At 41.5% G+C, this 22,906-nt stretch overlaps 1 protein-coding gene across 2 annotated transcripts; it reads right to left on the bottom strand.

The window, feature by feature from the left end:
* Positions 1-2,978: 2,978 nt before the first annotated feature.
* On the bottom strand, positions 2,979-21,328 carry AFG2B (AFG2 AAA ATPase homolog B). 2 transcript variants are annotated; one of them, XM_060005167.1, is made up of 8 exons: positions 20,103-21,328; positions 18,713-18,898; positions 13,317-13,475; positions 9,812-10,021; positions 9,068-9,292; positions 7,572-7,706; positions 6,567-6,692; positions 2,979-4,877 (listed from the first exon to the last, which is right to left on the bottom strand). In XM_060005167.1, exons 1-8 carry the CDS (start codon positions 21,195-21,197, stop codon positions 4,710-4,712), a joined length of 2,304 nt encoding a protein of 767 aa, XP_059861150.1. In that variant the 5' UTR covers positions 21,198-21,328; the 3' UTR covers positions 2,979-4,709. The 2 variants fall into 2 exon arrangements, 1 of the variants encoding a protein (XP_059861150.1); XR_009518389.1 differs by lacking the exon at positions 2,979-4,877 and having other exon boundaries at positions 9,100-9,292.
* Between the last annotated feature and the right edge of the window lie 1,578 nt (positions 21,329-22,906).

Raw genomic sequence — 22,906 nt, 5'->3', positions numbered from 1 at the left:
TGCAGGCAGGTAAACTAGAATTAATCCAAGTCACATTAAAAGCTCCAAAAATGTGATGTGGCGCACTTATGGAGATAATTTAAGTTGTAAATTTCCTTTCAGAATAATTCCTTGTTGTCCTGATTTTTTCCATTAAAAAAAAAAAATCAGGAGATGAGAGAGAAGAAACAAAAAGAATCAACCGGAGAGGTTTCCAGGAGAAGATCTCTGAGACGACCCTGAAGGAACTCGCCCCTAAGTTAGCAGCCTAGCCTTTCACGGAGCATGAAGGCGGCTGCAGAACCACGGGAATAATAATTAAATCAGTATCTGTGTGTCAGGCACTGTACTGGAATCTTCTCGACATTTTTGCAAGGTATGTTATTTAGGCTCAGAGATGCTCTAGGCACATAGCCAGTAAGCGGCGGAGATATAATCAGAAGCCCGGTCTGTCTGGCAATCAGGCAGCACTGTTCTTTCTGCACCCTGCTCTTAGCAACTGCGATTAAGTCAAGAGTGCAAGCTCAGTTATCTAAAAATAGTTATTTTAAAACAATTATTTTAAAACTGTTTGAAGTTTAAGCTATGAGTTAGCATTAAAAACGAAAACATCTTAATGTTTTCTAAACGGCCAGACCCAGCTCTGTTTCAGCCCCATTTTATTTCTAGTCGTGGGCTTTGCATTCAAACTGACGTGAGTTCAGAGCCCACCCCTGACATACTTTATTAGCTGATTGACTTCGAGGAAACTACTTAACCTTCATGACTCTCAGTTTATATATCTGTAAAATGGGGACAAACCTGGCTCGGCAGGGAGTTGGAAAAAATGTTAGAATGTATGCAAAGCATGTAGCAGTCTGCCTTGCCTGTAGTAGGCATTCAATAAATAGTAATTATTATTTGCAAAGATTTGTTTTATATAAGGCAGATCATAAATATAACTTCTCACCCAGTCACTGACAAGGGTTCTTACTGTGTAACTCGAGCTGTAGCTGGAGACGTTTGTTGATTACTTCAGAGAAAATTCAACATTTTCCGTGGTTTGTATTGAATAGAATCAAAGAAGCCTTTTAATGCTCCTTCTGCAGAATCTCTAAAGCTTCTTTTGTCAGAAGGTTCTAAGAAAAGCCTCAATTTGTTAATTAAAGATAAATTGTTTTTTCTAGGATACAAGCAGGAGAAAAAGGAAAGAAATCTTATAGGAATATATCATGGCCCACAAATTAAAATTAAAATGTGTAGCCCTTGGGAATTCCCTGGCGGTCCAGTAGTTAGGGCTCCGTGACTCCACTGCTGGGGGCCCGGGTTCCATCCCTGGTGGGGCAAGTAAGATGCTGCAAGCCACGTGGCACGCCCCGGGGCGGGGGGGGGGGGCGGGGGGAGTGTAGCCCATGCCTAGTAATGACCTTAAACTTAGAGCCCTGCTTTGCCAATGTCATTTCTTTTCAAAATGCAGTTTTGTAATAGCCTAGGCATTATTCTCGGAATGGGGCATGGTAAATTTAAAAGAATAAAACACAAGTCCCTTACTTCACGTTTCTTACAATTTAGTGCCTATAAGTAACTCTAACGCGCTCTGTCATGATCTGGTGCCAAAGACCGATGATTAATTCTGACTAATGGGCTCTGAGAAATCTTACCAAAGGTGAGGATATTTATTTGAACATAGAAATAGACAAACCAACTGTAAAGACATTTGGGGGGCAACTAGAGAAACTTACAGACCAGATATGAAATGATATTAAAGGGAGTACTGTTGATTTTTTCAGGTGTGATAATAGTATTATGGTTTTTTTTTAAAAAAACACATTTTTAAAGAGATTATATGTGGAAATAATTAAGAAATATCATGATGTTTGGGATTTACCTGAAAATACTTGTTTTTCAGTAGAAAATGAAGCAAATTTAGCAAAATACTAATTATTCAATCTAGGTGACAGATATGTGGGATTTTGTTATATTATTAAATGTGTGTGAAAATGTTCAGAATAAAATGTTTTAAAAATTTATAAATTGTATATAGTGTTAAAAAACAGAATTCAACTGAGTCAATTTGAAGATCTAATTGGCTTCATTCAATGATTCATGAACTAGCAGGGTGCTCCAAGGGGTAGTACAAACAGAAAGCTTTTATAAAGGCATTAGGGTGGGGCAAGAAGTAGTAGCAAAAGAAAATGCTCGTTTCAAGCCAGTCTTCTTTTGGGGGCCAGGATGGGGTGGGAGGAGGGGGTGGGTGGGAAGGAAACAGAGGGGTCTTTATCATGCAGATTACCTCACTACTGTTGATCAGGAAATTTTAGACTGGCTGTTTTAAAGCTCACAATGAGAACTAGACCCTGAAAGCCATACTTTCCCTCTTTTGGTTAATGCCCAGGTTTACTGAGCTTGTGTTTAGTCTTTCCCAGAATGACTAACTAGCAGGCACAGTTCTCACCCTTCAAATCTTGGCAGTGCCCCAAAGGAACCCACTCAGGATACTCACCAGCATTACCCTCTGTGGCTGCTCCAAAGCCCAAAATCCCTTGGGGGAGCTTCTCCTCCCCACCCCAATTGTCAGAAACTTCCAGAACCTTCTCTAGCTGCTGCAACCCGGGCTTGCAGGAGCATGGAACCACAGCTACTTGGTTCCCATGTTAGGAATTCAAACTTAGATTTTAATCAGCCCAGCTCAGGCTTTATAAGAAAAATAGAATATCCTTTCATTAAATATTTTGTGTTGGAATTCTTTCTGCCCACCCTTCAGTGGCTGCCTAGTTACCAGGTTTAGCAAATATGGATTTGCTAAATTTCAGATGGTCTGGGAGTGCACTATTGATACATTGTTTAATGCTGTAATGTGGCTCAGAAAGGAGTTTGAGCTTAATGTAAAGCTGTTCACACTTCCCAGGTATAATACTTAGAAGCTGAAGTGTTTTCCCACCGATTACGAACACAGCTTTTGGAAATTTCCCAGAGCCATCCTCTAATCACACTGAAGTTGAGTCAAAGAAATCCTTGATCTGACTTCATCATTTATTGATTTATTTCAATGAGAGAAGAAACATGGTTTTTGTCCTCAGGAGGCTTCCAAAGTTCTGTTGCAAAGTTACAGTTTAAAAAGACATTTTCAAATAAAAACTCAGCCTCTAACCAAAGTGTGGGTACTAAATTTCTTGGCTGACCACTAGAAACTTTCTCTAGGAAAAAACAAGGAGCATACAGCTAGAATCTGAGTTTAGGGGTTCAGGCCTAGGGATGGCAAAGGCCTAATGGCTGCCTTTTCCTGTAAAATCAATAATGGACAGAACATGAATGAAAATATTCAGAATTCTAATAAAGTTTCTAGGTATTTTCCCTACTACTCAAAAGCAAGAGTCAGGTTGTTAGAATAATTTTAACTGAATTATATTTTATACCTATAAATAAGACAGGCCTTTTCCTTAACTGTTCCCCAATAGTGAGGTTTTGCTTAATAACAGTACTGGCTCCCGTCAGAAATAGAAAACTTTCCAACTGCTTGACATTTATGACTTCATATAGTTCACGCACCATGTCCTGACTGTACCTATACTTCCTTTGAAGCTCGTCTCCTGTGTTTAACTCACACTGCATGATTTGTTGGAGGTCTCCGCTCCCAGCTGCCCTATCAGTGCCATGTCTGTCTCCTTCACAAACGCTCCTGCACCCTGTATGGCACGTTGAGAGTGAAGAAAGGCTCAGTAAGATGCTTACCAGGTACTGTTAGGTGAGAAAAACAAGAGCTACACAGTACCATGCTTTTGGTTTTAAAAAGTTATCTATACATGTGTAAGGGACTGGAAAGTTAAATACCCACATGTTTTCTTCATGTTTATCTACATTTTCTAGCATTATTACTCTTTTCATAAAGGAAAATAAAAACTTATATATAACCTATCTCCTTAAAAAATACAATTACAAAAGGAAAACTAGTAGCTATACAGTGGAGAAGATGGACAAGATCATAAACAAGTGATCAAAATTAACATCACCAATAATGTGCAGATGTCACGTGCCTCCAGCTGTGATCTGAGGACATGACAGCACATACATATGCTCCACTGGTGATGCATAACCTGAACCTATCAGGATGCACATCAGACAAACACATATTAGGAACCAACTGTTCTATAAAATACTTAGTCTGTACGCTTCAAAAGTGTCAAGGTCAAGAAAGACCGAGGAACTGTTTCAGATTAAAAAAGGCAAAGAGGCTAAAGAGACATGACAACTAAGTGCAGTGTATGATCCTAAACTGGATCTTGTAATGGGAAAACAATTACTATTGGAACAATGGATGAAATTCATCGTCAATAGATTAAAATGTTGTATCAATGTTAAATTTCTTGAATTTGATAACTGCACTGTGGTCATATAAGAAAATAACCTCATTTATAAGAAAATGTACACTGAAGTATTAAAGGGATAAAGGGGCATGATGTGTAAAATCTACTTTTAAATAGTTCAGAAAAATACTGTGGTGGGGAGGAGGGAGGAGGGAGAGAGAGAAAGGAGACAAATGTAGGAAAATGTTAAAAATTGGAGAATCTGGGTTAAGAGTATATAAGAGTTCTTTGTATTATTCTTTTAACTTTTCTGTAAGTATGAAATCTTAGCTTATTAGGCACAAGTTTTTTTATTTATAGGAAATAACACACACAGAGTGTGAAGTTGCAAATTATAATGCACGTTCACATTTAAGTTAATCCTTAAGCAGGTATGTAAAATAATTTTTAAATATCTTCTAAGTTAGAAAATCCTTGTTTCTGAAATAAGTTTTTATATAAAGTCAAATCCTTGTGACTTAAGGATGGTTTTACAGTCTTAAGTGATTCTAGAAAGTGCTCTTGTTTCACTGTGGTCGCTTCCAGTCCATTTTCTTGCAGAGCCAGCAAGGCGGCCTATAAAAGACAAACAATAGGAAATAATAAATACGCTTCATTGTTATTTTATAATATATGGTAATACTTTAAAAAATCTGAACACAAAAATCTCAGTCTCACTTCATTGAATTTCAATATTCATGATAATAGAAACATTAAGCTAAAAAGTTAAAGTGATTAAAAGTCCTCTCAGTAGACCATCTTCTCTTCTACATTAAATTCTAGCCTTAGGGCTTCCCTGGTGGCGCAGTGGTTGAGAGTCCGCCTGCCGATGCAGGGGACGCGGGTTCGTGCCCCGGTCCGGGAAGATCCCATGTGCCGTGGAGCGGCTGGGCCCGTGAGCCATGGCCGCTGAGCCTGCGCGTCCGGAGCCTGTGCTCCACAACGGGAGAGGCCACAACAGTGAGAGGCCCGCGTACAGCAAAAAAAAAAAAAAAAAAAAAAAAATTCTAGCCTTAAATGGGTGGGGGGCTGGGGGGAAAGCAGACTGCAGAATAATATAGACACTGTGAGTGCATATATTTTAAAGATGAGATCAACTATACTCCGGTATAAAATAAAAATTTTTTAAATCAACTATACACCAATAAAAAAAAAAGTTAAGTTACAAAAAGAGAGACTATATTCCTGACCTCAGAGTAGTTTTTAAACAGGAAACAGCACTGATCATAAAGGAACAGATCAACACATACTCGATGACCCACCAATTCTCTTTGTATACGAAATAGACATACACACACACGTATACCAATAGACGCGTACAAGATTGTTCATAGCAGCATAATTCATAATAGCAAAAAAGTTGTAACACAAATGTTCAAAGATAAAATGCGTATATAAAAGCAGCACATTCATATATTAGAATATTATAAGCAATGGAAATGAACAAACTACTGCTACACACAAAACAACGGATGAACTTCACAGACATAATCTTGAGTTAAAGAAGCAGACAGAAGAGCATACCGTATGGTTCCATCTATATAAAGTGCAAAAGCAGGCAAAACTAATCCCCCCAGTGCTGGAAGTCAGGAGAGTGGTTCTCTTTTGGGATAGAGTGGGAAGGCCCACGGGAAGCTTCTGGAGAGGTGGTTATACGAGTGTGTTCACTTTATGTTAATTCAGTGCACCATAGCCTCTGATCTGTGCATTTTTCTGAATGTTATATTTAACACAAGTTTATAGAAAGGAAAAACCCAACAGTGGCTGCCTTTTTTGGCAGCCAACATAAAGTCTAAATGCCTTAAAGTGACCTACAAGAACCTGTGTGATCTGGCCACTGTCCACTCCACCTCTTCAATAATGTCATTTCTCACCTCCAGTTGCTGCACATTTTATTCCTTCTGCCTCAAACACTCCGCTTCTCTCCCTTAGCCTAGCTAACTCCCTAATCATCCTTCCAGTTTCAATGTACACACACCCTCTCTCAGATAGCCTTCTCTGATGCCCCCAGGTCTGGACTGGTGTCCTTCCTAGGTACTCCCACAGCACCCTGAACTTCCCTGACTCACTACATGTTTTAATTCAGTATTACCTCTCTGCACCTCCCCCACTGCCCCATCAACCTGTACGCTCTGAAGAGAAGGTAAGGGACCACAGTGGTCTTTTTCACCTCACATGGTGCCTCCCTTTCAGTAAATACTGCCAAGTGAATGAAGTTCTGAATAAATGTTTTGAACTATAGGTTTTCTTCATTAATTAACTTACTTCTTTGCAGAGGTTTCCAAGATCAGCTCCAGAGAAAAAACAGGTATCTGCTGCTACATTTTCCAAGGAAATATCAGGCCCCATTGGCATGTTTTTTGTACAGACTTTCAGAATAGAAAGCCTGCCCTGGAACAAAATAAAAAATAATACGTTTATAACCTTACAACATTTACGTCTGACACAATGCTGTATTAAAACATTTCAAGTTAGAGTTTTCTATCGTATTACAGAGAAAGTATATATATTTCAGAAACAATAAGAAAGAATCACTTCTTCTCAAGAAGAAAGTAAATGTGACATCATGATACATTTTAATATTTTTATAATTAATTTAAAAAACAGCCAACCATAGATATAATCTTTAAGAGACTTGATGAATCTCTCTTTTGGGTACAAACAGTCCCATCAGACATGGTTCAAAAGCAAATACATAAATTATCAGACACAATTTAAAAATAAAATAGATATAATTTTTTTTCCATCCCTTCAAAATCTGATAAAAGCCTAAGGAAGGAAAAAAATTCATTTTCTGTGTCTTTCACCACTCACTGCCAGTGGCTCTGGATGTGAAGGGCAATGGATTTACTGATTCTTTGGCTGTGGATATATTGTACAATCTCTGTAACCTCAGATTTCTCCACTGAAAAATAAGAATGCTGACCCAGATAACCTCCAAAACCCTTTTAACACTTAAGGATTCCTCCATTCTAGTTGCAAAATAATGTTGAGTAGACTCGATAAACTCAGTATTTTGAGTCTTCCACAAAAAGGAAATTACTACCTTGCTTTTAGGCTTATGTTTCTCTGAAAACAGGGCCAGAGAACCCAGCAAAAGCAGATGAAAATGATGATTTATGACGGGCCCAGATAAGGAAAAATGCGGAATTCAATATAGGACATATACCATGTACACCTATACCCAGTAAGGAATTCAATTCTGCCGTCCTCTTAGAGCTCACTGATGTGTTGTTAGAAATGCACAGAGTAAATGTGCACAATGATTACCTTTTCATCTGGAGGTGGAATATAAATAATCTTGTCTAATCTTCCAGGCCGTAACAAGGCATCATCTAACACATCAGGTCTATTTGTTGCTGCAACAATCATGACATTGCTATTAAAAACTTCCTGAAACTCTAGCTGAGGGAAAACATACAACACAAAGTAATGTCAATAAGTTGTTAATTATTAAATGTATTTTTTTAAAATTACAAATCAGAAGGTCCATTTGTTTCTAAATAGGGGGATATTTTTTTCTTGGGACTAGAATGCTTACATTTCCCTTCCAGACCACCTTCTCAGTATCAAGGTACCCCAGAAACAAATTATTATCAAAGAGCTACTCTGTGTACACAGTGAAGGGAGTGATCAATCCTGATGGGGCATCTCTCAGTGTAAGAACTGATGAAAAGCTTTACACCACAGCAGAGAACATCTATCTGTTGACCTAAATGCACCTGAGCCCCAGTGAATGATTACAACTTAAATGGACGACTTGAAAAGACAGAAGCATCTGACTAACACATGTATAGCTATGAAAAGTCTTGGCTCTCATGTTCTTGAAGAAGGAGATTGATTTTACCTCTTTGTTTTCTTTCCACAGGCAGAAATATGACAATTAACATAAGCTGCATTTATATAAATCCTGAAGATAAGAAATATCTAAGAGCAACCAGAACAAGGCCTTACACATGCTAAGCATTCAAAATTGTTGAACTTAATTATCAAAGCAGTTCTCCAGTGATGTGATCTCTCAAAGCAATGAGTTCCCTATATCTGCAGGTATTTCAGCAGAGGCTGGGTAAACACCTGTCAGAGGCTATAGAAGGAAATCCTGCATGATGAGGAGATTTGATTAGAAATCCTGATGGGTCCCGTCAAATTCTAGTGGCATATGTTCCTAAGGAGCTGTAAGACTCTCTTTCCATGGAGCAATTTAAAAAATGGGAAACAAGTAAGAACAAGAAAAAAATAAAAGAAGAAAAATTATCTGTCAGGAATTACTTAAGGATACCAAACTCTATCTGGAGAAGGCTCAAAAGAGAGGAAGAGGATTTCCAAGGTCACTTTAACTTTGTTATAACCAAGGAAACCCATTCCTTAAGAAAACTGAAAATTTTCAATTACTGATCATTATTTCCAATGATCAGTAACCCAAACATGGGTTATGTTTCATTTCACATAAACAATTTTAGAAAGGGATGAACACTAGTTTTTCAGGGTATGAAAATAAGAAGAAACTCCCTTCTCCACTAGCAATATGTAGTTATGTTTCTAATCTTAGGAAAAAATTCACGTTCATATATACCTAAGATACTTTATTATAAAATTTGCCTCACCTTTCCCAGGTAAGTCACTATTTTACCAGCTCTGTAAAAGTCCTAAGAGTCACACTGAAATTATATAATTCTCTGAGATGCATCCAGCATAGGGAAAGCTAGGGCAGATGCATTCTACTTAATGCTGGCCTGGATTTTTGGTGTGTTCTGGCTAATAAATACCTCTTCGTTTTTTTCCAGCTCCTTGTATTTACCATGTTGATCTGATTTACTTCCTCTTCTCTCTATAGTCTTCAATCCAACACCATCTAATTCATTTAGGAGAACAGAAAGAACACGTTCTTGAACATTACATCCTGTTCTGCTGATTGATCGAGAGCCCAAGATTGAATCAATTTCATCCAAAAACACAATTGCTGGAGTATTTGCTCTTGCTTGTCGAAATACCTTTTGTTCGAAAAACGGAAATATTTAAAAGCTATACGTCATGCCTTATTCATATGAATGTATGTTTTCTGCATTACTCTGTATTTATAATTTTTAAAATATAAAAAGAAGAGAAAGATTCTAATGTCTAAGAACTAGGGAATGAATAAATAAGGAATAACAGTATTATATGGGGGTTAAAATCATATTTTCAAAGAATATTTAATATTATTGAATTTTAAAAGTGATAATATTAAGTTAAAAAATCACAGATATATATTACCATCCACCCATTCCCTGCCCAAGGAAACTGAAAGGCAAAGGAAATTCACCAAAATGTTAACGGTAGGTAGAAGAATTATGGAGGATTTCTTATTTACACTTTTCTATATTTTCTAAATTTTCTATACACAATCAGGTATAACTTTCCTAATAGGAAAAAAAGCCAGTTATATTTTAAAAAATAAGGTTTATCCTTAAGGCATGAAACAAAAATTCAAAAGTAAACTTAACTGCATGAGGGAAAATAAAAAAACAAACCTGAGACAAGATTTTTTCTGAATCGCCAACAAAAGGTGAAAAGAGATCAGCTCCGCTCACTGAAACAAAAGAGCAATGACAGCTCGTGGCCAGGGCCCTCACCAGGGTGGTTTTAGCGCACCCAGGGGGACCATACAGGAGAACTCCCTTTGGCTCTGTCAGGCCCATCCTAACAAATTCCCGAGGGAATTTCAGAGGCCATTCAATGCTCTAAAAGTACACAAAAAGAGACAGGACACAAAAAGAGAGAGTTGTTTTAGTATAATGATGAACATCAAAAACTTCAGTAAATTCATGCGTTCCACAACCCTCAGGTACCTGCTATGAGCTGGAAATGTGGTCCGATCTCCACACAGCAGCCTTATGACCTAAGTGAGGTCACATCACTTCCTGCTTAAAATCTTTCCATGACTTCTCATCAGAATTAGAATAAAATCCAAATCCAAACTCCTAACTTACCACTGCTTACAAGGCCTCACATAACCCATCGCCCAAACACTCCAGTTTGTTCCCATCTCATGGCCTTTACCTGCTAGTCTCTCTCTGCCTGAACACTCCCTTAAGATCTTTGTGTGCTATCCCTCATCACACACGTCTCCACTCATATGTCATTTCCTTGGAGAGGTCTTCCCTAACCACTGTAGTTAAAGCAGATCCTCCTCCTCCTAGGCAGTCTACGCTACTACCCATCTTCTACTTTTGGAGCCCTTATTCATTTGCTGTCTGAAACTACTATTTTTCCATGTTGAGTTAGTCATTCTGCTCCTGCTAGAATGTAAGCGAAGTTCACCTCTAAATCCCCATCACCTAGAGTGACACACCTTCACAAAGTAGGCACTCATAATAGTAAGTAAATCCTCACTACCTCTGAGGTAGATGGTTCTGTTATCATCATAACTTCACAGATGCAGAAACTCAGGCTAAAAAAGTGAAGTAACCCGCCCAGATCTTATCTTACTGCTAGCGAGGCAGCAGAACTAAGACTAAACCCAGACAGTGTAGATCAAGAGCACAAGCTCTTAACTACTGATATATTGCCTCTACAGAAAAGGATAGACAAGACCCCTGTACCTAGAAACTCCTATTTTAGTTGGGGAGACAGGCTTGTAAACTAACAAGCAGACCAGAGAAGGGCATTCCACAGACAAGGAACAATATATACAGAGACACAGGAAAGCATCCAATTCATCTCCCAACAGTAAGCAGGAACAGAGGGGAGGATGAGGGAGGCAAGACGCGATAGAGCTGAAGTGGAAGTAGGATTCAGATCACATTGGGCCTTGACAGTTTTAGTCAACAGTGAGGAAGCAGTATAGAGAATGGATAGAAGGAAATGAAACTAGAGGGAGGGAGACCACTTAGCAGTCTCTTGCAAGGATTCAGACTACAAAAATAATAAGGCTTGATGTGCCACAGGCAGCAGAGGTGGTGTGGGAGGGATGTATATGAAACATAAAATGTAACTGTAGTATACGCAGGGGAAATCCAGAGGGGAAGTTACGTTATGTAACGTTATGTACGTTATGACATGACTCCATGCATTCAGAAGACAGGTTTCTGAGTGAGGGGATGGGGTGACTGGCTGCATTCATTGAGGGAGGGAATCCAGGTGTAGAGGTGGAACTGATTAGCTGAACTTTGGACATGCTGAGTTTGAGATCCCTGGAAGTTATCCAGTAGGCAGGCATTTAAGTAGTTTTAATGATCAAAAGAACTATCTGCGCTGGATATAAAGATTTCTGAGTTAGCATTTTTCAGGGGACAGCTGAGGCCTGGGACATTGAGGAGATCAAAGGCTCACTCAGAAAATGCAAAAAGAAAACTCTCAGGAGCTTGAAGAACTAACATTTAAGGTAGGGGAGACGAGTGCTCAGAAAGGCAGGAAAGCTTAATATTCAGAGCTAAAGAAACAGTGTTTCTAACAGGAAGGTGTTACTCATCTCCCGCATGTATTTTGTGAAGATTAAACGAGACAAAGCATGTAAAAAATTAGGGGGACTTCCCCGGTGGTGCAGTGGATAGGAGTCTGCCTGCCAATGCAGGGGACACAGGTTCGATCCCTGGTCCGGGAAGATCCCACATGCTGCAGAGCAACTAGGCCCATGAGCCACAACTACTGAGCCTGCACTCTAGAGCCCGCAAGCCACTACTACTGAGCCCGTGTGCCACAACTGCTGAGGCCCACATGCCTGAAGCCCGTGCACCACAACGAGAGGCCACCGCAGTGAGAAGCCTGCACACCGCAATGAAGAGTGGCCCCCGCTCACTGCAACGAGAGAAAGCCCAAGTGCAGCAACGAAGTCACAATGCAGCCAAAAATAAATAAATAAATAAAAAATTAGGGCATATTATAAACGTGCTTATCCATGGACACAAGGATTCCAGGGTTCACTGTAGATGTAGCTTCCAGTTAAGACAAATAAATTATAATTGATACTTATAAATCAGTCTTGTGTGTGTGCAATTAGAGAAACCTACTTCCTTATGGCAGGATCACCCAAAGGGGTACTGGCAAAATCAACTGCTGAACCTGCAATGCAGGTAAGAAGGGCTGAATAGCTGTGTCCCTCAACAGCCACTGTGAGAACCAGTATCAAGTAGCCACCCAGGCCATACTGACTGTTTATTATAATTTTGTGTTTTTACCAGTCCCAGGGCAAACTCAGGCCTATGAACAAAGAATCTGTATTTGTATAGCCCATGAACTAATAAGAATCGTTTTTACATTTCCAAATGCTCAATAAATAAATAAATAAATAATTCAGGGCTTCCCTGGTGGCGCGGTGGTTGAGAATCTGCCTGCCAATGCAGGGGACACGGGTTCGAGCCCTGGTCTGGGAAGATCCCACATGCCACTGAGCAACTGGGCCCGTGAGCCATAACTACTGAGCCTGCGCGTCTGGAGCCTGTGCTCCGCAACAAGAGAGGCCGCGACAGTAAGAGGCCCGCGCACCGCAATGAAGAGTGGCCCCCGCTCGCCGCAACTAGAGAAAGCCCTCGCACAGAAACAAAGACCCAACACAGCCAAAAATAAATAAATAAAATTAAAAAAAAAATTCAAAAGAATACTATTTTGTGACGTGAAAATTATATGACTTCAGTGTCCATAAATAAAGTTCCATCAGAACACAGATACTCATTACATACTGTCTACGACTGTTTTCGTGCTACAATGGCAGGGTTGAGTGGTTGCAACAGAGACCACAAAGCCTAAAATATTTACTCTCTGGCCCTCTACAGAAAAGAGTTTACTGACCCCGGTCTAAATTATAAACTCTTTAGAGTAAAAAGCAAACAAAAAGAGGGTGAGGCAGGAAAGTATGAAAAATAATATTTGATGCCTATAGAGTCCGGTTAAATAAGGATTGAAAATCGACCATTAGATCTAGATGTTAGGATCGCATTAGTGATGACGGCAAGAAGTTTCAGTGCAGCTTGTTTTCACCATAAAGCATTACACTTAGACTGTCATATTCTACTGGCTTAAGCAGATTCTCTATCTCACCTGTTTTAACTTCAGTTTTACATCTTCAAGGCCACCAATCTGCTCCCAGCCAACAGGCTTGATGTCCATCAGTCCAATGACACTTCGAAATGATGAGGGCTGGATCTTTTTAAAAGCTTCAAGGAAGTCTGTTTCATCAATCATTGGATTGTCCTGGTTCTGAAGAAATCCACCCCAAAAAGCAAAATCAAACCAAAAATCAGGTGGGCCTTTTTTGTGGTACACAAACACAATTACTTTTTAATTGTAAATCCTCTTTTGAATTTACACATCTATTTTGTTATCACTATAAAGAAATTTGTAACACATGGTATAAAAAATTAAATGTCTCCCCCTCAACTCCACCAATATTCATCCCCAGAGAATGTCAACAGTTTCCTGTGTATTCTTCCAGTATGTTTTATGACATATGTATATGCTTTCAAAAAGATACACAAATGTGACCATACCATACATATTAATTTGTACTTTTTCATTTATCTTAGAAATCTTTTCATGTCAACTAATACAGCTCTATCTCATTCTTTTTGACAACTGCATATTGTATGAGTATTTTAACAACATCCTTCTGTTGAACGTAGGTTGTTTCCAGTCTTTTGTTATTAAAAACAAAGCAGCAGGCTTCCCTGGTGGCGCAGTGGTTGGGAGTCCGCCTGCCGATGCAGGGGACGCGGGTTCGCGCCCCGGTCCGGGAGGATCCCATATGCCGCGGAGCGGCTGGGCCCGTGAGCCATGACCGCTGAGCCTGCGCGTCCGGAGCCTGTGCTCCGCAACGGGAGAGGCCCGCATACCGCAAAAAAAAAAAAAAAAAAAAAACAAAGCAGCAACTGAAAGTCCTTGTGCACATGCTCAAATATTTTATATAATAATTTCCTCAAAGTAGAATTATTGTGCTTAAGAGTATGTACACTTACAATTTTCACAGCTACTACTAAACTGTCCTCAAAGCTGCACCAATATATGAAGCTGTTCTCCCCACACCTCTCCAACAATGGACATTACCAAACCTTAAATTTCGGCCAGTATGAGAGAGGAAATGGTGCTCACTATTGTGTTAATTAAATTTCTTTAATCAAGAGTGAGGTAGAGGAAAATAATGGAATTAGAAAATCAATTTTGCAAGCATCACAGTAAAGGCTGTTTAGGGCAAGAATCAATGGATGCTAATCTAGGGGAGGGAAAGTTTGATGAGGAACAGTGTGTCTGCATTGTCTCAGAGCGTTTCCTCACAGATTTCTTATTAGTTGCAAAGGGAAAAATAGCAGCTATACAGTAAATAAACTGGACAAAACCTTGACTGATTGATCACATCAGTCACCATTAGGGACATCACCAATGAGGGGCAGGTGGACGTACTGTGCCTTCACATGTGACATCATAAAAAGGACACTATCACTTACGTAGTATCCCCAATGGGCATGCATAACCTGAATCTGACTATGAAGAAACAGACAAACCCAAACTGACAGAAGTTCTATAAAATCACTGACCTGCATCCTTGAAAAATGTCAATGTCAAATGTCGCACACACACCAAAAAAGTGCTAAGGAAGCGTTCAAGATAAAAAGAAACAAAAAACTAAACACAATACATTATCCTGGACTAGATCCTGTACTGGAGGAAAAGAATGCTACAAAAATGGATACAGTTAGCAAAATTAGAATAGGAACTATAAATCTGACAACATTTTGATCAATGTTAAATTTCCTGAATATAATGAGATTATACATACTTTTTCATAGGAAATGGACATTAAAATATTAAGGGATAATGGGTTAAGATGCATGCAACCCCTTCTCAAATGATTCAGAAAAAAACAATGTGTATACCTAGGCAGTTGACCCTTGAACAACATGGGAGTTAATCCTCGTTTAAGTAGAGGTGGCCCCCCATATCTGCCGTTCCCCACGTCTGTGTGGATTCAACCAACCCCAGACCGTGCAATATTTATAGTATTTACTATTGAAAAATATCCACGTATACGTGGACTGGTGCAGTTCAAACCTGTGTTGTTCAAAGGTCAGCTGTACAGAGAGAAGAAGAGAAAGGAGAGAATGATAAAGCTAATTTGGCAAAATGTTAAAAACTGGTGAATTTGGATAAAGGATTTAGCAGGAGTTCTCTATCTCAGAACTCTCCCTGAAGTTTTAATTATTTCAAAATAATAAGTTTTTAAAAAAGAAAAAGAACCAAAAGATTAATTTTTAAAGGAAGTTGAGGATTTTTCATGTGTATAAGCCATTTGTAATCCTTTTACTGTCAACTACCAGTTCATATCTTGCTACCCATTTTCTCTTGGATTGTTGGTCTTTTCTTATTGCTTTGTGAGAGTTCTTTCTACACCAAGGAAATTGGGCTTTTGTCATGGGCTGAAAGTATTTTTCCCAGTCTGTCTCGTGTCTTGCCTTTGCTTATAGTATTGTTCGTTTGTTTTGCTTTTGAACTTGTCATCTTTCTTTTTTTTTTTAATAGTATTGTTTTGCCATTCTAAAATGGTCAAATCAGTAGATCATTTCCTTTCTGGCTATCAAAAACATATTTCTATTTGTAATATCTGTATTATATTTAAGTATTTGCCCTCTTACATCAAATTCTGAACATTCAGTTATCCCAAAATTCCCACTTTCAATAACAAACTATTTTATCCCATTTATGAAAGATTAAATAAGTGAATATGTATACGTGGAGCTTTTCTGAACAGTTTTCCTAAAAAATGTCAATAATTATAATCTCTGGGAGGTGAGATTTCAAACAATTTTTACTTTCTTTATAATTTTTATCTTGTTTAATTTCTCACAAACAACATTATTAAATAGTTTTTTGAAATAGCGCTATTTTTTTTAACTAGTTAGCAGTATTAGATATTGGGTAACTGAATACTAACTAATTTATAAGTAACACCAACTGACATTTGAAAATCCCATTTACACTTGCAGGTTACTTGTGTGTACACTATTCACTTGATTTTCATAATCCTTTCAGGCAGATAAAAATCCTTTCCCCTCTATGTCTATAGGTGTGTGTGTTAAACTGTCTTTCTAACCCTTTAATAGGCATACTTGACAAAAAGATGAACAAACTGTGATGTGCCCTTGTCTGCCCCGGCACAGACAGAAGCAGCAGCAGCCCCTCAGCTGCCTGGGGAGGGAAAGAAGAAAAAGATGGAGCCAGTACCTTCCCAGAAGCCTCTGTCCCTTCTTCCTTTTTGCCTTTCTTTCTTCCACTTCCCCTGGTTGTTTATGAACTGAGCCATCACCTGTGGTAACTATGCCTGGGCAGGCCCCTCCTGAAGTAGCAGTGGGCTCCACCCTAGGACGGCTGCAGCTGGATGGTCCACCTAAGCCAACGTGCTTAAGGTCAAACCTGGAACTTCAAAGCAGAGGGGATTCTAAATGTAAATCTCCTTTCCCACACCGTGGTGTTCTTGTCCTCCCCTCAAGAGGCATTATATATCCTCAAATCTTCACACATGGGACTTGTCATTAAATCTTCAAGCAGCTTTGGTCCTAAACTGAAAAGATGAGGACTTACAAGTTCACATAACTCCTTCCCCACCTTTGGTGTAAGAGTAAAAATAAAGGAAAAGAACATGAGTAAGGGTATAAATGACCTAGGTAAAAAGGTTTTCAAAATTTAGAATGATAAATCATCCTTTCATACCTTAAACAAACTCGAATTAGGTTTTAAAAAATTATAAGGTCAAAGAACAATTTTAAGGTTACAAGAGAATCCTCAGCATGCTGAAAATAATTTTTTTCGGAAGGGGTTTAGGGATTCAGGTTGACATTACATAAAAGTGAACAGATTTTCCAATCTATAGTGTTGAAAACTACTATATTTAAGATAATATCCTAACTATTTTTAAGAAAAGCAGTCATGAATTAAGGACTTGAATGTCAAAGATGAATTTAAATAAAATCCTAAGCACCTAATCGTCTCCTGAGTTAGAAAAGCTTATTTTCCCTTCAAGATGCTTATTAACAACAAAGGGAAAAAATAGTGTCTTGACAATGGAGAAATCTCAGAGATACCACCTTATCCAAGAAATCAAAGTTAATTTCACCAGTAATAGGACAAAGATATATCATTTGCTACCTAATAGATGCAATGAGAAGAACACAGTATCATTTCTGTGATATTTCTGCCAAAAATGCAAAACCTGAAACAAATCATGAGAAAACATCAGTCAAACCCAAACTTAGGAATATTCTATAGAATAACTGAATTGTACTTTTAAAAAATTAAAGTCGTGAAAGAAAGACTGAAGAATGTTTCTAGATTAAAGATTAAGCAGCTATGACAGCTAAATGCAAGGTGTAATCCTGGATTAAAAAATATTTTTTTTTTCCTTTTAAAATTTTTGCTACAAAGGAAATGAGTGGGACAAATGGTGAGATTTGGTTAAGGTCTATATAGATTAGGAAGAAGTATCATGTCAGTGTTAATTTCCTCATCTTGATAATTGTACTGTGGTTTTAAAGTCTTTGTTTTTAGGAAATATACACTTAAATTTTCAATGCTAGAGGGGCATCATGGCTGCATTTGAGAGTATGAGTATATATATATATACACACACACACATAAACATTCATACACATGAAGAGAGTATGATAAAGCAAAAGTGATAAAATGTTACATTTGACGAATCTGTGTGAAGGATATACAAAAATTCTTTGTACTATTTTTGCAACTTTTCTCTAAGTCTGAAATAGATTCAAAATAAAACAAAAATTAAAAAGATATAGGTTTACTTCTTCTGGGGCCACACTGTCTTTTTCCTGACTGCTCTGGGCTTCAGCACTAAAGAGTTACTATGGGAGTGGGGGAAAACGCTCTGGGCAAACCTGAAGAACTCAGCTCTCTGTCCCTACTTTCAGTCATATACTATTTCTATGGAGTTCAGTTGTAAAAATATATGTAAGAGGACTTCCCTGGTGGTGCAGTGGTTAAGAATGTGCCTGCCAGTGCAGGGGACACGGGTTCGAGCCCTGGTCTGGGAAGATCCCACATGCTGCGGAGCAACTAAGCCCGTGTGCCACAACTACTGAGTCTGCATGCCACAACTACTGAGCCCGTGACCCACGACTACTGAAGCCTGCACGCCTGGAGCCCATGCTCTGAAACAAGAGAAGCCACCACAGTGAGAACTCCGTGCACCGCAACGAAGAGTAGCCCCTGCTCACCGCAACTAGAGAAAGCTCGCGCACAGCAACAAAGACCCAACGCAGCCAAAAATAAATAAACAAATTTATTTTAAAAAAAAATATGTAAGAAACAGCTGTTGAAGGTATCAAAAGTTTGAAGAAAATGTACTTACCACTTTTTTTAATCTCCAAATTAACTTGTTACGTTAATAAAAGGGTTCACATAGAAGGTCATAAATCAATCCTTCTTACCTTCTCACTATGAAGCAGAGCGTGCATGGCAGCCTCCCTACAGAGTGCGGTCAGGTCTGCACCAACATAGCCAACAGTCATTTCTGCAAGGAGGCTCAAATCGACTTGACTGGAGATGGGCATCTTTGAGGTAATCACTTGTAGAATCGCCTTTCTTTGTCTAAGTGTGGGAGTTCCAATGACAATCTATGTGCAAAGCAAGGAAAGAAAAAGTTTACAGCTTAAAATATTATTTTTTTAATCCTCACAAACATGTATAATAATTTAGCGAACAAATTTGGAACTATTACTGTGTACTCTTAAGCATACCTTAGATTCTGAATACATGAAAATCCTTATCTTCCAGAGGAGTAACACTGGCTAGAAAGTTGCACAGTTAAAATTACATATGTCATTTAATAAGTTTTTGTTATTTTTCTTTTTTTTTTGCTGTACGCGGGCCTCTCCCGTTGCAGAGCACAGGCTCCGGACGCGCAGGCTCAGCGGCCATGGCTCACGGGCCCAGCCGCTCTGTGGCATGTGGGATCTTCCCGGACCGGGGCACGAACCCGCGTCCCCTGCATCGGCAGGCGGACTCTCAACCACTGCGCCACCAGGGAAGCCCAGTTTTTGTTATTTTTGAGAACCTACCACGTTCTAGGAGCCAGTAAACTAGACAGTCTATGTCCCTGCTCTTATGGAGCTTATTCAGGACAGGTACTACATGGTGTGAAGAAGAAATCCACTCAAGTTCTAAACAGATTATGCTAAAGTGGACAATTATCACCTGTCTCTTTAGAAACCTCCCACAAAGTTCAAACATCATTTAAATAATCACTATTCAAACTATTTAGTAGAAATCAAGAATCAATTTAGGACTGAAGTTTATAAAATAGGACAGCTTTGAATATTCAACCTTCCTGGCAACTCAGGGAGCAATTGTGGGATAGGAGGCTGGCGTTTGAACAAGGAATGAATAAATCCAGAAGAGTTAAATGTCTGCTCTGATTTAGTCCTTCCCTGCCTTCCCCCTTATTTCAATACATTTGTTTCTTGAGGCTATCCTACTTTAAATTCTCCTTCCAGATTCATAAGAGTTTAATATGCTTGTAGCAGTCCTAGTTCCCTTAAAAACTAACACTACTGATTATAGTACTCCTCATTCTCAGGACCTGCACAACTCATCCCTAACGGCCCCCCTGCTTCTCAGAACAATTTGACTCTGGAGGGGGAAAGGGTCCTGGCTCGCAGATCATTTGTGGACCAGAGAATGGGTTCTCTGCTTTACAGAGCCCCACTCCAGCTTCACTGACTTCCAAACCTAAGTGGCAAACGCCTCGGGGCAGCCAACCGGGGCCAGAAGAGGCCGGGGTTCCAGGGGGCAATGAGCTAGCTGGCTGAGCCTATTTACCTCTCGGTCGAATCTCCCAGGTCTACGCAGCGCTGGGTCTAGTGCGTCCGGCCGGTTGGTGGCTCCCACAACCACCACCTCCCGGCCCCCACTGATGCCGTCTAGCAGCGTCAACACCTGGGCCACCACGCGGCTCTCGGGGGCTTGGTGTGGGCCGCCCCGCCGGGGACACAGGGCGTCCACCTCGTCCAGGAAGAGAAGGGTGGGCCTGCGGCTGGCCAGCTCCTGCGCGCGCTGGAAGACCCGCCGCACATTCTCCTCGGTCTCCCCGGGCCGGGAGCCCTGCAGCGAGGGCGCACTCACGGCCAGCAGCTCCGCGCCCGCCTTTCGGGCCACGGCCCGCACTAGCTGGGTCTTGCCCACTCCGGAGGGGCCAGCCAGGAGCACCCCGCGTGGCACTTCTAGCCCCAGCGAGGCCAAGGCGCGGGGGTAGCTGAGCGGCAAGTCGAGGAGCTCCCGCAGCGAGTCGGCCGCCTCGGAAAGGCCCCCCAGGGGCACCTCGGGCTGCGGCTCCTCTTCCGACGGAGGTAGCCCGCTCAGACTGATGTGGGTGTGAGGGGTGACCAGCCCGGCCGGATTCGGGTTGGGTGCCCCGCTGACGATGTGCAGGGCGGCCACCGGGCCGGGAGCGCCCGGAGGAGCGGCCACCACGTGGCCCAGAGAGACCGGACGGTTCCTCAGCAGCTCCTGCGCCGCCTCCAGCACCGCGGCTGGATTTGGGGCACCAGACACGCCCGCCAGCTCCCGCAACACCGGCCACACGGCGAGGAGCCGAAGGGGCGGGCAGGGCACTAACCGGAGTCGGCTCAGGTTCAGACTTCCCCGGGACCCCGGCGCCCCCACTGCCGCCCCCGGGCTCGCGCACTGCGGATCCAGTTGCACAAAGCCGTCCGCTCCATCCCGCCGCGGCCAGGCGGTGCAGAGGCAGGAGCCGCCGTCAGGCAGCGAGATCTCCACCGCCGAGCCCAGGTGCGCGCCTAAGGCGCGGAGGGCCGCCGGGCCCAGGCGACAGCGCTGGGTGCCCCGGTCCCTAGCGTCTACGGGTAGCAGCTTTAAGAGCGGCCCTTCTGGAAAGGGACCTGAGTCCGGAGCCATTACTCACGGAAGACGCAAGGCCCAGGAAAGTGGGGTAAGAATTCCACCCGGGCCAGAAAGACCGGTACACAGAGCTCCTCTGCCGGAACCACGTGATGCGCATGCGCCAGGGATCAGTTGCCGTTCCCTTACAGGAGGCAGAAAGGACCAATCGGAAAGTTAGACGAAGTTAAACGCTCGGACCCTTGGGGCTAGTTTGCTGTGGTGCTGGGTTTGATGAACTCCAGTCGTCCTTTCCATAGCTTTACGAACAAGGCCTTAGTCACGGGTGTCTGGGAGGCAGCGTAAGCTACCTTTACTAGGTCATTAAGCATGTACCTTGGTGGTTTGGGGAGTCGCCACATAGCACTCTCTTTCCCTGGCTCCCGGACTCGAGCATCACCACCTGCGCTTTTGGAGCCTAGAGATTTTGCTGTTTTGTGAAAAAACCTCGACAGTCCTCAGGGGCACAGTATTTTGCCTTTTTTTTTTTTTTTTTTCGGTACGCGGGCCCCTCACCGTTGCGGCCTCTCCCGCTGCGGAGCAACAGGCTCCGGACGCGCAGGCTCAGCGGCCACGGCCCACGGGCGCAGCCGCTCCGCGGCATGTGGAATCCTCCCGGACTGGGGCACGAAGCCGCGTCCCCTGCATCAGCAGGCGGACTCCCAACCACGGCGCCACCAGGGAAGCCCAGGGGCACAGTATTTTGGAGTGCTCTGGTGCTAATGTTTTAGGTGACTTGGAGTGGATGAGAAATACAGCCTTGGCACCTTCGATAACCTGGGTTCCAACCTGTTTGTAAAGTCCATGCATGTCCTTCGTATACAAAAGCATCAGCCGAGCAAAAGAGAATCACAGTGTAGCATTTTAAATCCCTTGAAGAAGGGAAAGAAGGAAAACCAAGCCATCTGACGTAGTTGTGGCACACCAGTACATTCTGTTCATATTCCTGACTTCTCCTTTGAATGTTCTTTGACAACAACTTAATCATAACCTCTTCTGTTCATGTGATTAAGTCCTTATTGTCTATCTGGGGCACAACAGTACTAAGTCCTGTATTAGAGGCAATGCCCGTCTACATTATTAAGACCTCCACCTAATATTCTCTTTCCACTTCTCCTCTCCCCTCCCCACCGGGAATTACTCTTTCCTCCTATCCTTTTAAATTCTGCTCATCAAAAAGAGCTATAGGGCTTCCCTGGTGGCCCAGTGGTTGAGAGTCCGCCTGCCCGGTCTGGGAAGATCCCACATGCCGCGAAGCGGCTGGGCCCGTGAGCCATGGCTGCTGAGCCTGCGCGTCCGGAGCCTGTGCTCCGCAACGGGAGAGGCCACAACAGTGAGAGGCCCGCGTACGGCGGGAAAAAAAAAAAAAGAAAAGAGCTACAGATATTCAAAGTCAAGATAATATGCCTTGTTTTTTATCCTACTCACATCTTTCTACCTCTGTTTTTCCCACTTTCACTGAAAACCAAATTTATGTGATTACAAAATTGAGATTGCAGATGGAATGCTTAAGTCACTGGGGTTTGAGTGCTTTTTCTTCCTACTTATGCAAATAATCAGCTGCAGACTCTATAGTGATCTCTTCTCAATGGAAAGTACTGTCAGATCTGGGATCTTATGACTAATGCCCATTCCTGGCCTCACTCTATCCAAACCTCAGGGAAGACACTATGACTAACGTCTGGAGTCCACAGTCACTTATCAGATCTCTGCTGTATGTTTCCAAC

Source organism: Delphinus delphis, chromosome 2 (genome assembly GCF_949987515.2).
Source record: "Delphinus delphis chromosome 2, mDelDel1.2, whole genome shotgun sequence".
Taxonomy (NCBI): Eukaryota; Metazoa; Chordata; class Mammalia; order Artiodactyla; family Delphinidae; genus Delphinus; species Delphinus delphis.
The sequence above is the reverse complement of the archived record's forward strand: the minus strand, read 5'-3'. Positions and strand labels throughout refer to the sequence as shown.